At 37.6% G+C, this 13,032-nt stretch overlaps 1 protein-coding gene across 2 annotated transcripts in view; it reads right to left on the bottom strand.

Moving 5' to 3' along the window:
* The window catches only part of stim1a (stromal interaction molecule 1a), a 37,767-nt gene that overhangs the window by 10,936 nt on the left and 13,799 nt on the right, over positions 1-13,032 (bottom strand). For both annotated transcript variants that reach the window (XM_056756299.1, XM_056756300.1), the window contains exons 5-7: positions 11,409-11,520; positions 11,211-11,326; positions 4,603-4,780 (exon numbers count right to left, since the gene is read on the bottom strand). In XM_056756299.1, coding sequence (XP_056612277.1) covers positions 4,603-4,780; positions 11,211-11,326; positions 11,409-11,520 — 406 coding nt within the window. The remainder of the gene's footprint in view (positions 1-4,602; positions 4,781-11,210; positions 11,327-11,408; positions 11,521-13,032) is intronic.

Genomic DNA, 13,032 nt, shown 5'->3' with positions numbered 1-13,032 from the left:
CGGCTACTTTTAAAGAAGCTTAAAAATCTGGATTCATCCAGAATTAAGTCTACATTTGATGTGGAATTCGTTCAGAATCCTACTGATAATCGTTTAACAAGATGAATAGTAACGGTTGTGTTCCCTGTAAAGTTTTCTTCCTAGCCAGCAGAGGGCAGACAGAACGCTTTGACAAGTGCATTACGGCAAAGCAAGTGGCCACTGAATGAAGGAGTGGTGTAAACCGATCTTGACCAAAAATTCAGAAAAACTATCAACCAAAACAATCAACTGCACCTCAGACTTTTAAGCAAGAGTAAACGTTTCACGTAAGAAGGCCCGGATGAAGAACTCAGGGGCCCCTGGGCACCAGCGACTTGTAGACCCCCCAATACACACGAGTGTTGTTTCATGTCTTTTTGCTGGATATGAATACAGAGAGAGGGATCCGTTAGTGTTTAATGTTATATAACTTTTGTTATATGAATGTTATATAAATTTAGGATGGTTTCTAGTATGTGTAAATTTGTGGGATTACTGTGGTGTTGAAGTTTCGACCCTGTGGTTAGGATTATATATTACCTTATTTTGAAAGTAAAGACTGTGCGCTTTTCAGGGAAGTCATTGTCTGTTCACTAAGTTCACTACTGGCTATGTTTTAAACTCTGAAACATGTATGTTGTAAATGGTTGTTTAACATACTAAATATATATTTCCATATATGTGTGTGTACTGTATATGGCATGAGTAAATATATTATGGTCAATACATTTTGCACATCCAGTACCATATCTTATCACATGTACATCGATATAATATAAAGTATATTACGGATTATAAAATTACATTTAGTGGGACATACAAGTAAATATATTGTCCTATATTTTTCAATATAAGAAAAGCGGCAATTCCTTACGTATTATTCAATATATTGTAATATATTAACACAATATATTATTCTGTATATTTTCTTGTATACAATTATGTCATTTAATATATTTTTAATTCATATATTAGGAAATATATTTTCTTTCCGTAAGGGTTTGCGCACCACATGATTACAACAATGCTTTCCTGGACCATCAACAACAATATCAATTTCCCTTTGTACATTTGTACAACTTTATTTGTAAAACAAGCACCTCACGTTCTTATGTAAGTGTGTAATGTGTTAAACAGCTTAGAGAAATATTATATAATATACCTATTATATAAGCTATACTTCTTTAGCCTATATGTTTACGAGTCTGTGCAAGAAAACATTTTGCATTGTATCAAAGCACTCTAATGGCGAAGGCTTAAAATCGGTAAGGCAGTTAGACCAGATCATCATTATATCAATATAAATTGCATTATTGACAAAGATACAACACCAAATATATGTAATTTTTTTTTTGAGATTTTACAGACAACCGTGTTTAAGACAATTCTAATTTAGCCTATAGATTATATTTACAACAATAAAGGCGTTAATAATTTCAGTTTCTATTGTCAGTTCTTACTTGTATCGCGACGTCTTCTAACAAATCACCTTATTGGCTATATTCGTTCACACAGCCTTGGTCTAGGTAACCATGTGCATATTTATGGACGAAATGTGTTCATGTTTATATATTCAGACAGTCGACGACAGGTTGTTGGAAACAGTGTTTTTTTTACTCATTTTATTCAAGAGTCACCTGTCGAATGTGCTGCTTCCCAGCGCTCACTGAGACGATCCGTGCGAGGGGAAAGAGGGACCTTGTGCTCGCGGGAAAGCACTGGCGACATATTACCACTAAATGAAAGCTAAGGTTTATCGGTAAGTCGCTAGATTTCTCACTTTTTGCTTTTCCTGAACAAAAGCTGCTAAAGGCCTTGTAAAACTTACTAAATAAAGAGACTGACTTTTTAGAAACACTGTTTTGTGTGTGCACTTGCGTGTGTGCGGGCCAGAGAGGCACAGGTCAGAATGAATACAGCGAAAACATTGTCATGTGAAATTTTTGTACCCCTTGCTTGTGCCCCAAGCGCGCATGGGCCACTGGGCCAGTGCCCATAATCCCCATTGGATAATCCGGCCCTGTCCGTAAATCATGTGATCTTTCAATTTCTGTTTAAGATGAAGGCCTAACAAGAACTGTAATAGGCTAGCCACCAACTAAATGAATAAAGCATAATCACAATGAATCCATTTACATTTTTTACTGTGTTCACTATTGGTTTTGTTCTGCCTTTTTGTAAATAAAAAAGATTCACAAACTTTGCAAAGAACTATTGTTCTCTGTTTACTATACTCATCCCTTTCAAATGACACGATTCTTTGTGCTGGATAAAATACCAACTACTGCACAAAGACAACAAAACACAAAAGGACCAACAAAAGACTAAACTAAGCATGCAATGATTAATTAAACCTTTGCTTTGATATTCTTCCTTTCACATATACGTGCTTTTGTGGTTCACGAACGCATACGTCAGGAAATTTCTGTCACAAATGGACTTTAAGGTTCATTTGAGTTGTTTCAGACATGAGAACTTGACATCAATACTTGGTAGTTTCTACTGCTTTTGCGTCTCTATCGCCATCTCTGTTTGTAACACAGAAGTGAAAGTTACTTTACATACTTGTCCTTACGTGGGTTAAAGACCAATTCTGTAAAATCAACAGCTTAATTTATTAATAATCCTAAATTTACTTTAGTGAATAAGGGGAAGGAAAGGACAGTTTCAAACACAGATTTTTATACTTGTATAAAGTACAAAATTCATTTTAGTTCTTAAATTTTGCAGCTTCGAACTGAGATTCTCAAGTCACACACCATTATACTGTCTAAGAAGTGCGTGATTTTATTTTTAAATAACTTGTTCTATGGTATATGAAAATGACCTATAGACCAAAGCAATATTCGGAAACCACAATATCAGAGACTTGAACGAGTAGTTCACCTTCAAAATGAAAATGTCAAACCTGTATGACTTTCATTCTTTCCAAAACACAGAAGAAGATGTTTTGAAGAACGTTGTTAAAAGCCCCCCCATTCACTTGGATTGGTTACAATAGAAGTGAATGGGGGGGCTGTGCTGTTACCAACATTCTTCAAAACATCTTCTTTTGTCTTCTGCAGAAGAAAGTCAAACAGGTTTGAAATGACAAGAGGGCGTGTGAACGATGACATCATTTTCATATAGCAACATGCTCAAAACATCTCTAACATTTTCTTAAATATAGTGCAGAACATGCCATTTAAACTAAATCAAAAGCGATCCCAAATTGCATTATAGAAGGGGCAGGCGACATTACATGTTATTTCTGATTCATACAGAACGGGCAGGGAACGGATCGCTCGTGTGGTAATTTGGCAGCGATTAAAGAGAAGTTTGTCTGGTGTGAAATGCATGAGCACACCTACACAGGAAACAGTTGGAAAGCCTGATTCAACGCCGTGGCCTTGATAAGCCTCACAATACGTTTAAAAAAACGAGCCTACATAAAACCACTGTTGAAAGTCTGTTGAATCCTACGCAAATTATAACATCAAAACACGTTTTTTTGTTTAAGGAGCGTGGTCCCACGAGAAGCCGCTTTTAAGAACGACATTGGTGTTTTAGAGATTTTAGTTTTGTCTACGATTTCGAGCAGAGATGATTCAAAATATCCGGGGTTAATAGTCTCCCTCAGGGGCGACCAGAAGACTGCAAACCTCTCACCCGCCAGTCACCAGAGATGTGACCCAGTGGTTGTCTTAGAACATAAAATACGGGATGTCCTCCACTGTAACACACACATGCCCTGTAAATAGTTTCCATTGCCCCGTCCTCTGAACGCAATCTCTCACTTCATTCACATGTTAAAGGGCCAAATGGGACACACACACACACACACCACCGTCTTTTAAAGGTGACAGACTGTGTGTCTGTACGAGGGCTTTGACAGGAACCTAGAGAAAGATTTGAAAGTTATCCGCATTTCAAAACATATGACCACACATGTAACGGAAAATAGTCCCACAAAGAGGAAACAACACTTACACGAACATATATTGTAAAACAGGTTCAGTTGGGCATCTTATCCCTGTCGCATTTATGAAGCCTGGTGAAATTAATTTAACATTCAAGAAATGACTGCATCAGCCTCGGTTATAAATTTAATCGACCCAGAAAGTGACTTCTGATGTCTCATCATCTAAAATTAAAAGGAAGTGGAAGGGCAGTTTCGAAAAAATCTATTTTTCTCTTCCTCATTTTCTGCATAATCTTTCCCTCGAACAGATTCTCGCAGCCTTTTCTCACGCATATCCGTTTTCATTAGTCATGACGTCAACAAAACACTATGTGTCCGTATCAATCTGCCTGATTTCAAAGGTCATAAGCACTCTATTCTGGCAGTGACAGGAAATACGTGTGATGCTCAACCAGTACATCGACAAATGGCCGTTTCACACAACTTTATCACACAACAGAAGTGCCAAGAACAATCTCACAGAAAACGAATGACTTCTGGTCGCTTTAACACTACAAATCACCAAATGCATTTTGATGCATTTCGAAAAAATTAGGGGACTCATTTCTATTAAACACAACTTAGTTTCCTGCGTGGTGTTGAAAATCAAACAAAGCAAACAAAACAGAGCATGCTCTCACTTCTGCTGGAGGTCGTCGAGGCTTTGCTCAGCCCTCTGGAGACTATCGAGGTCATTCATCATCTTCTTCATGTGGTCTTTAGAGTGTCGATTCTGGATGTACGCGAACCAGCAGCCTCCCATCCCAATGACGATAGACACGACCAGCATGAAGTCCTTCAGATGGTTGTGTCTGTTCACTGCGAGAGAAACATTGGTGTATATTAGTGCAGACAAAGTCATTTAAAGTGACCTCAAAAATGAAAATTCATACATTTACTCGCTCTCGTCATTTCAAACCTGTATGATTTAATTTAGTCTGCAAAACACGCATGAAGATATTTTGAAGAATGTGACGGCACCCAGTCATTGGTTTTAGGTTCATGCAACAGAACTGAACGGGTTCGGCCGCGGTTGGGTTACCAACCTTCAAAATATCTTCTTTTGTGTTCTGCGGAAGAAACACAATCATACAGGTTGACATGACATGAGGAAATGCTGACAGGATCTCCATATTGGGTGAACTATCCATATAAAGGTATTTTACAGAATAAAGGAATGCCGGAATAACCGGCTCAAGGACACAATGCGGAACACATGGTCGAACCACCAACCACTTGTTTGCCTTCCTTCCCATACCACAAGGCCACATTTCTGCAAACTTGTCTGGATAAAGAATCGATTTTAAAACGAATTCCAACGTGTCAGCAGTGTAGCTCGGAGATAACAGGAAGCTGAGAGTAAAACTAATTCCATTATTGACCAATTATATTGTAGAATTGGAGCAGACAAATTGCTGCAAGCATACGTCTGGCTACATATAGAAATAGCACCTGGTGGATTGTATGGTAAGGAAAACCCATCAAGTAAAACACTCTGGTGTACGGTTCCTCTCAATTAGAACAATTAATTCACAATCCAGACCTATAAAAAGCTCCAGTAATTAGATCACAACTCGCACCCAAGGAACCACAATCCTTAAAATGATAGTTCAGCCAAAAAAAAACAAAAAATCGGTCATCATTTTCTAACCCTCTTGTCATTTCAAACATCTATGACTTTATAACCTCCTGCAGAACACAGAGATATTTTGAAAAATGTCATAGACCAACTGCGATGGCAGCCTTTCACTTGTGTTAGACGTCAATGGGTGCCACCGCTGTTCGGTTGCCAACATTCTTCAAAATATCTTCTTTTGTGGTTTGCAGAAAAAAATGACAAGAGGGTGGGTAAATGATGACAGAATTTTAAATTTTGGTTGAACTATCCCTTCAACACTATTGCAAGGTGAACGGTGTCTCCAAACAAGACAAAGTCCAGCAAATATTTGTGTCAATTGACTAAATAAAAGGAATTGCCAACAGTAACGGTCAAAAAGAAAGGTTTCCAAAAACCATTGGTGACGCAAAAAGACAGTCAACCTTGTGCCACCGGTTGCCAAGTTGGGCTGTTTTGTGGCATAACAATAATATACTGGGATATATTGAGATATTGTACGTGTATTGTGGTAACAAATATAATTAAATAATCGTTATAAATTAAGTAATTATTTAATTCAATTGATTGTAATACTATCGTATAGTAATCTACTGCATTGTTTATCAAACTGGGGTGTGTGTATTGGTACGCTCCTATGAAACAAAACAGTTATGTTTTGAAAGGGACAAAGTAGTCCGAAACAAGCTAAAAAGGCTTCACAATTTTGCATATAAACCTTGGATGAGTGAAAGTTGGTAGTTCTAGAAATGTATATTATGGAAAACCAGTTCTTTTTGCATAATATACTGTAGTTCATCTTCAAATCCTTTAGATTAATTCGCAAACTAAACCAGGCTTTCGGTGGGATTCAGGGTTACCGAGACTTCTGCTAAAGAGTGTGGTCACAGTTCTGCAATACTTACCACTGCTGTGTAATTGGGTAAGATACGTAACCTAACAACTGCCCCGGGGACACCTCGCTGGTCTGAGCCTGGCTGACTCAATTTCTTATTCTTTTATGTCCATGTTTAAATACAAGTCTGTGTTGAGAAATGGAAAATTACACTTCTCATCCGTCTGCCTCAAGGGAGAACGCCAGGCAGTCATGCAGGAAACTAGTTGCTGTACATAAGCTTTAATGGTAACACTATTAGTTAACATTAGTAAATGCATTAGCTAACAATGAACAATTTAGTTTTTCAGGCTGCATTTATTAATCCTTGTTAATGTTAATTCATATCAATACAGTTATTTTCGTTAGTTCATGATGCATTAACTAATGTTAAGTGACATCATTCGATTTTTATATTGAATTAGTAAATGATGAAATGAACATGAATTAATATTAATAAAGGCTGTAGAAGTATTGTTCATCGTTGGTTTATGTTAACTATTGCATGAACTTATTATTAACAAATAGCACATTATTTAAAGTGTACCCACAAAAAAATGTACATACTTATTTGGTTGCCTTTAATTTAGACAAAAAGAGTGGAGTAAGGGCTGATTCACATTTCATGCAGCATTCTGATATTTCCATATCGAGGCGGTGCCGATGCACCTAGAAAAATCAGCACGATGGACATTTCCCCCTATTCGCGTGTGCCTGCCTCATTTGGTCCTACATTTAAAATAACATTTATGCGCGCGGAAAATATGCGAAATGTGAATTGGGCCCAACAGCACCACATGAGCCCCAAAGCTCATGTCAAGAACATGTGGGCTAACAGCTCCAACATGAATACACAAAATCTTTTTATCCTAAATGTCAAAAGCAAAAAGGCAAATTCTCATTTAAATGCAGTAGTAAACTCAAAGCAGAGGCTTTTAAAATCCATTGACTATGTCAGCTGTTCCACAAATACAAGACTGACACATGTTTCTGTCTGTGTACATTATGTGGTGTTGAACCGTCACAAGTAGCCGGCACCCTCTCCCTTGCTCCCTGCAGCTAGACCTCTTCACAGTCCACTAACATAATGAGATCTGACACACACAGACACGCTGAACTCTTTGTCTCTCTGTTAAGATCTCTGGAAATGATAGGTGACAGCAGCTTCCCTAATAGGAATTAAAGTGGAGAACGACAAACCGAAACCACAGAACCTTACAAGATTTAAAAAAGGATTAGGGCTGCACGACATTGAAGAAACTCAATATGCGGTAACTTAGTGAATAATGTGATATGCAATACTATAAAGTTCAATTTAAAGGGATAGTGTTTCATTAATCACATATGAAAATCAGAAGATGGGAAATTGCTACTTAAAAAGTGCCACGGCTTTATATTGCATTCAGAAAAAGTAGCCTCTTGTTTTAAGTACCACAATAGACCAGGTTCATAAATGTCATCCATTCAGCTTCCACGTGTACAGTAAACCACCAATTTACAGTACATCAGCGCGGCGTATTCCAGGGTATGATGTAAATCACATTACAGTGTACTGATGTGTCATTTGTACTGACCTGATCTATGGTCAGCGTGATAGGGGCATGTCGAGCCCAGCAAACACATGAATAACTACCCTTTATCTGCCTGCAGCCTGGCACACAATGATCCTGTTACCATGTCAAGACAGATTCTTTAGATAACATCCCCAAGAATGCAGCAGACTGTGAAATACACACAGAGCTCTTGACAAACTTGTGAACTCCGGCGACACTTGCTTTTGTGTTATGCTAGTATGCGAGAAATCTGACCTCATTAACTCTTTCACGACCGTCAATGGTCGGTTCATACTTTGTGAACGCAAAGCACTCAGGGTTTACATTATTTTTACTTTTGTACAATGTGCCGTTATGGGTTACTATAAAAATGGTCACGCAGGTACAATGGGACACAGTTTGTGCATAGAGGAATAGGTTGAACGGCCAACAAGTCGACTAGGGATGTTAAACGATTAATCGCATCCAGAATAAAAGTTTGAGTTTACATAATATATGCATGATGTATGTGTCCTGTGCATTTTTATTTTGTATTTATGAACATACTACACACATACACATACATGTATATATTTAGGAAACATTTGCATGTATATATTTATATAATAAAAATAGTATATTAACATTTATCATTTTTTATACTTTATTTTAGTAACCCTTTGTATAGGGACCAATTCTCACTATTTAATAGTTGCTTATTAGATAGCCTCTTTTTAGGACGTTGGCTGTTTATTTGTACTCATAAAACATGTTCTGGATGCCAATATTCCACATCCCTAATCTTACCTCATACCTAAACCTGACCACTACCTTACTAACTATGAATAAGGAAAATATTTGGAGTTCATTGAGGCAAAAGTCACATTTAATGGTTTGTTAACAGCAAGAATTGGACCTTTAAATAAAGTGTGAATATTAGGGGTGGTAATATTTTTAATCTCTCGATTCGATTCGTATTGATTCTTGGGGTCACGATTCGATAAAAAATCGATTCATGATATTTTCGATTCACGATTCAAAATCAATTCTCCAATTTGACTCAAATTTCGACTTCATATATATTATTTATAATTTATTCCAGTTTTTTGGTTAAGTGTTAATTTTTTTGTTCCTATTTGACTGTGCTGGACAGTCCTAAAGAAAGAAAAATACCACAACACCAAAAGACTGCAATTTATTTTGTTTCCTTCTCTTACGCAATTAAAAACTTAGTATATCAATTAAAATAAGACTAAATATTTTTCCAAATGCTTACCCTCGCGGAAAGTGGGGCTGGATGTATTATTTGTATACTCTATTGTCTTCTGCACTCTGTGCGCACTCTAATCTGTCCAGGTGGCGAACAAACTCTCACGGTTGGCTTCCGTCTTTTTAGTTCGACCACAGCATGTTATTTAAAAAAAAATAACGTTTAATAAAATATCGATTGATACATGAATAGATCTTTTCTCCCACCCCTAGTGAATATACACATGTACGTGTTTGTTTTATAAATGCAAAATTAGTATGCACAGTACATATAATATGTAAACCGAGTGTGATTAATCGCGATTAATCGCTCAACAGCCCCACAGTCGACTTCTTTAGGTGCTTCTGAATATGCCTCCTCATTTCATCCGTCTTCCATCCTATGACCCGGAAACCGATCGAGCTCAGCCATCTCAATTCTCCAATTGCATCGGGAGGAGGCGAGGAACACAGACAGAGGAGGCTTTCTGAGCAGTCATGAGCAAAGATACACAGCTGTTTCCTTTGAGGAAGTGTTTTATCGACTATCCCGACGCGCGCACATATTCTCTTCCCTCTGCAGATCAACACATCTCCAGATCATATTCAAATATTGTGAACGTAGACCTATTTCATAGGGTATAATTAATGTTAATATATTTATCAAATTTAATATAGTATTAATTTTATAGTATAATATATATGAATATAGTTAATATTTATGTATAGGATATTTGACACACCTTTTTTTGAGCACTTTTAAGCATGTTTTTAACGTCATTTGAATGTAGTGGGGATTATGAACTCTGCTTTAAGAATGTATGTATTAAACAAAACAAAAATTTCAATGCGCAATGTGTACTGTCATCATTGGTTGACAACGCTTTAAAGTGCACTATAGAGAGAGTCAGTATATGCCATTTCACAAATCCTCGGTCATCGCGTCATTTCCTTCCTCGCACCCTTTTCGTTGAGTATTTCATTGCACAGGAACTCCGTTCTTTCCAGGGAACGCAAATTCGCTAATACCCCTAACCCTGTTTAACCTGCCTACCAACATTCTGAAGCTAATGGTCTGAATGAGGGGTGAGCCACGGCTGTATCTTTTCAGTGCGCTAAAGACATGTGCTCGGAATACAGAGTAATGCTCAAAATTCTCCCTATCCAACCGAAAGCGCTGCCTCCCCTAGGCTACAAGAGAAGATTCTGAACATCACAGGGCGTGAGGACGTAACCGCTTTCAGTGACATTGTGAGGAGGAGACGGACCACTTGTGCAAAAACTACAGGGAGAAATCACAACAGTCGATACGGAGGTAAAGAGAGAAAGTCCTGCTCTTCAACTCAAGTAATTGATGGGCGTGAAGCAGGAAAAACACAATAGCAAAACAAAAGAAACGGAGAGATTTCCATCACAGTGCCAGTGCAAAACAGCTGGATGTTTTCTCAGACGGCAAGTCTAAATCAGAAACCCATTGTTTGCTTTTCAGAAGCTCCTCCCACATTTGTATAAGAGCACTACGGTTGTCCACTGTGGTACATGTGGAGACCGAGCAGATAAGCAAGTCCTTTAGAGTTCATTTATATATTTTGATGAGATAACTGATGTCATAGAAAGCTAAACATTGTTGTTGACTCCCGTTTGAAAGACATTTGTACTCACTTATGCACACCTAAACAACAGTTCACACCAAGAACGATAATTATAAACTTGTAGTTTTAGTCTTAAATGTAAAATCCCTTTCAGAAAGTGATATTGTGTTGTAGTCATAGTTGTGTCATAGGCTTTAAGGATACTGCGGTAAATTACGTCATACATTCTGTTACGAGATTACATCAGAGAAACGAACCACACCTCAGCCACATCTACTTTACGGTTTTAATGGCTAAATTATGACTAAGCAGTAATCCAGAAAACGTTAAACTATCCAGAATCTGTCAAGTTGGGAAAAAACTGTTTTACATTCTTAATGTCACTCACTCATAGGAGCTCCAAACAGAACCGTGTCCAACGCCTTCAGCTGCAGTTTCTGAGCGTGACTCCGGTCCAGAATCTTCAGGACTGTTTGTGTTAGAGTGACGTTCTTCAAAGCCAAACTAGAAAAAAGGTTGCAGTTTAAAGTGTTAAAACTTTATCTTTCAAAGGCCCTGCTTTAGAGGAAACCAGCACGTTACTCACCGGGGCATGGCGGTACCGTTTAAGTTCCATTTGCTGAAGGCCTCCGCATATTGCGACAGCTCGACGTAGTCGTTGAGCCAGTCCACAACTTCAGTTACAGTCCAGTTATACACTGAGGAACAGAAACAAAAACATCACTTAACCAAATCCATGAGTCATGCAAAATTAACAAGCTAATAAATGGAGCGGTAAAATTGGCTTGACCAAAGGTGGGTGGTTTTGCTTTAAACTGCGAGTGTCCTAATGGAGTTTCACATTTAATTTGATAAGAATCGTGACGCCTAAAACACATTTTGAAAACAAATTGTTTTCTTTTGGGAATAGCGTTGAGATTTTTACATAATCCGAAAGCTGAATAAATAAGCTTTCTACTGATGTATGATGGTTTTGCTTTAAACTGTGAGTTTCCTAATGGAGTTTAACATTTAATCGATAAGAATCGTGACGGCTAAAACACATTTTAAAAAACAAATCGTTTTTCTTTTGGGAATAGCGTTGAGTGACATAAATGCCGTGTTGACAGCATTAGTTTTCAAGCGATTTGACTCACAATTATTAACATGGGAAAACTGCGTCTTTATGTCATGTGCTTATTTGGACAACTGGGATCTTATTATGGGTCAGATTTACAAAACGGAGCAAAATAGCGTAAGAACGTAATAAATAAAAAAACGCAGATGGAAGTGGAAAGTTCTGCGGGTGATTTACTAATAAGGCGCAGGGTTGAAGACATGCTTTTCTAGGCATGAAATAAAGCCGCAAATACAAGGACGAGCGCAAACCTTAGTAAATCACTCTGCCCGATTCATCTAAATACTCTCCTTCATAAAGTTTGTATCCAAAGAGGAAACTCCTACAAATATGAAATATGGTCAAGTGCAAAAAAGACGTTTGCGCTGCTGCAAGCTGTTATTAAATCTGGCCCTATGTGTGATATAATGACGCATACAATTAAGGAAGGAATTGAGATTTAATAAGACTCTTATTAACTTATTTCCGCCGTCTGTACTTTAAAAATAAAACTAAATTACCCAGAAAGGTGGCAGAAAGGTTCAAACAAATATATGTAAAATAATGTGGACGTTCCCATCAAGACAGATTAGGTTTCCCAGAGGGGTCAGTTTAAAACAGCAGGTCATTTGTACTGAATCTGAATGAGGCTATATGAGAAAAATTATGATTCAGGAGGAATTAACAAATCACAAAACTTCTGTAAAACAAAATCGTTTCACCTGAACTGAAATTCAATATCTGAATATGAAGGCATGTCTCTTTCACAAAGAACTAATAGGAATTCAATAAATTGGATCAATCGGATTTAAAATTAAAAATAAAACAATGTGTCCAGATGAATGACATTTGGCGTAATAAAGATCCCCTGAATTGTAAATATTACATTGATATAAATAATAGAGAGCTATTCACTGACATACCAGCTTTGAAAAAAGCCAGAGACTGTCAACGCTCAATGAAAACAGAGTAGGGTAGAACGGTATCGCTTCACCAGACGCTGGCACACAGTACTGAACTATTCTGTGTGTGCATGTGTGTGTGTTAATGTGCTGCTAGGCAGGAACAGATCAGCTTTCATAGCTTTGGCTCTTCAGCTGTGCTTTGAGGAAGA

This window comes from Triplophysa dalaica, chromosome 9 (genome assembly GCF_015846415.1).
Source record: "Triplophysa dalaica isolate WHDGS20190420 chromosome 9, ASM1584641v1, whole genome shotgun sequence".
Taxonomy (NCBI): domain Eukaryota; kingdom Metazoa; phylum Chordata; class Actinopteri; order Cypriniformes; family Nemacheilidae; genus Triplophysa; species Triplophysa dalaica.
The sequence above is the reverse complement of the archived record's forward strand: the minus strand, read 5'-3'. Positions and strand labels throughout refer to the sequence as shown.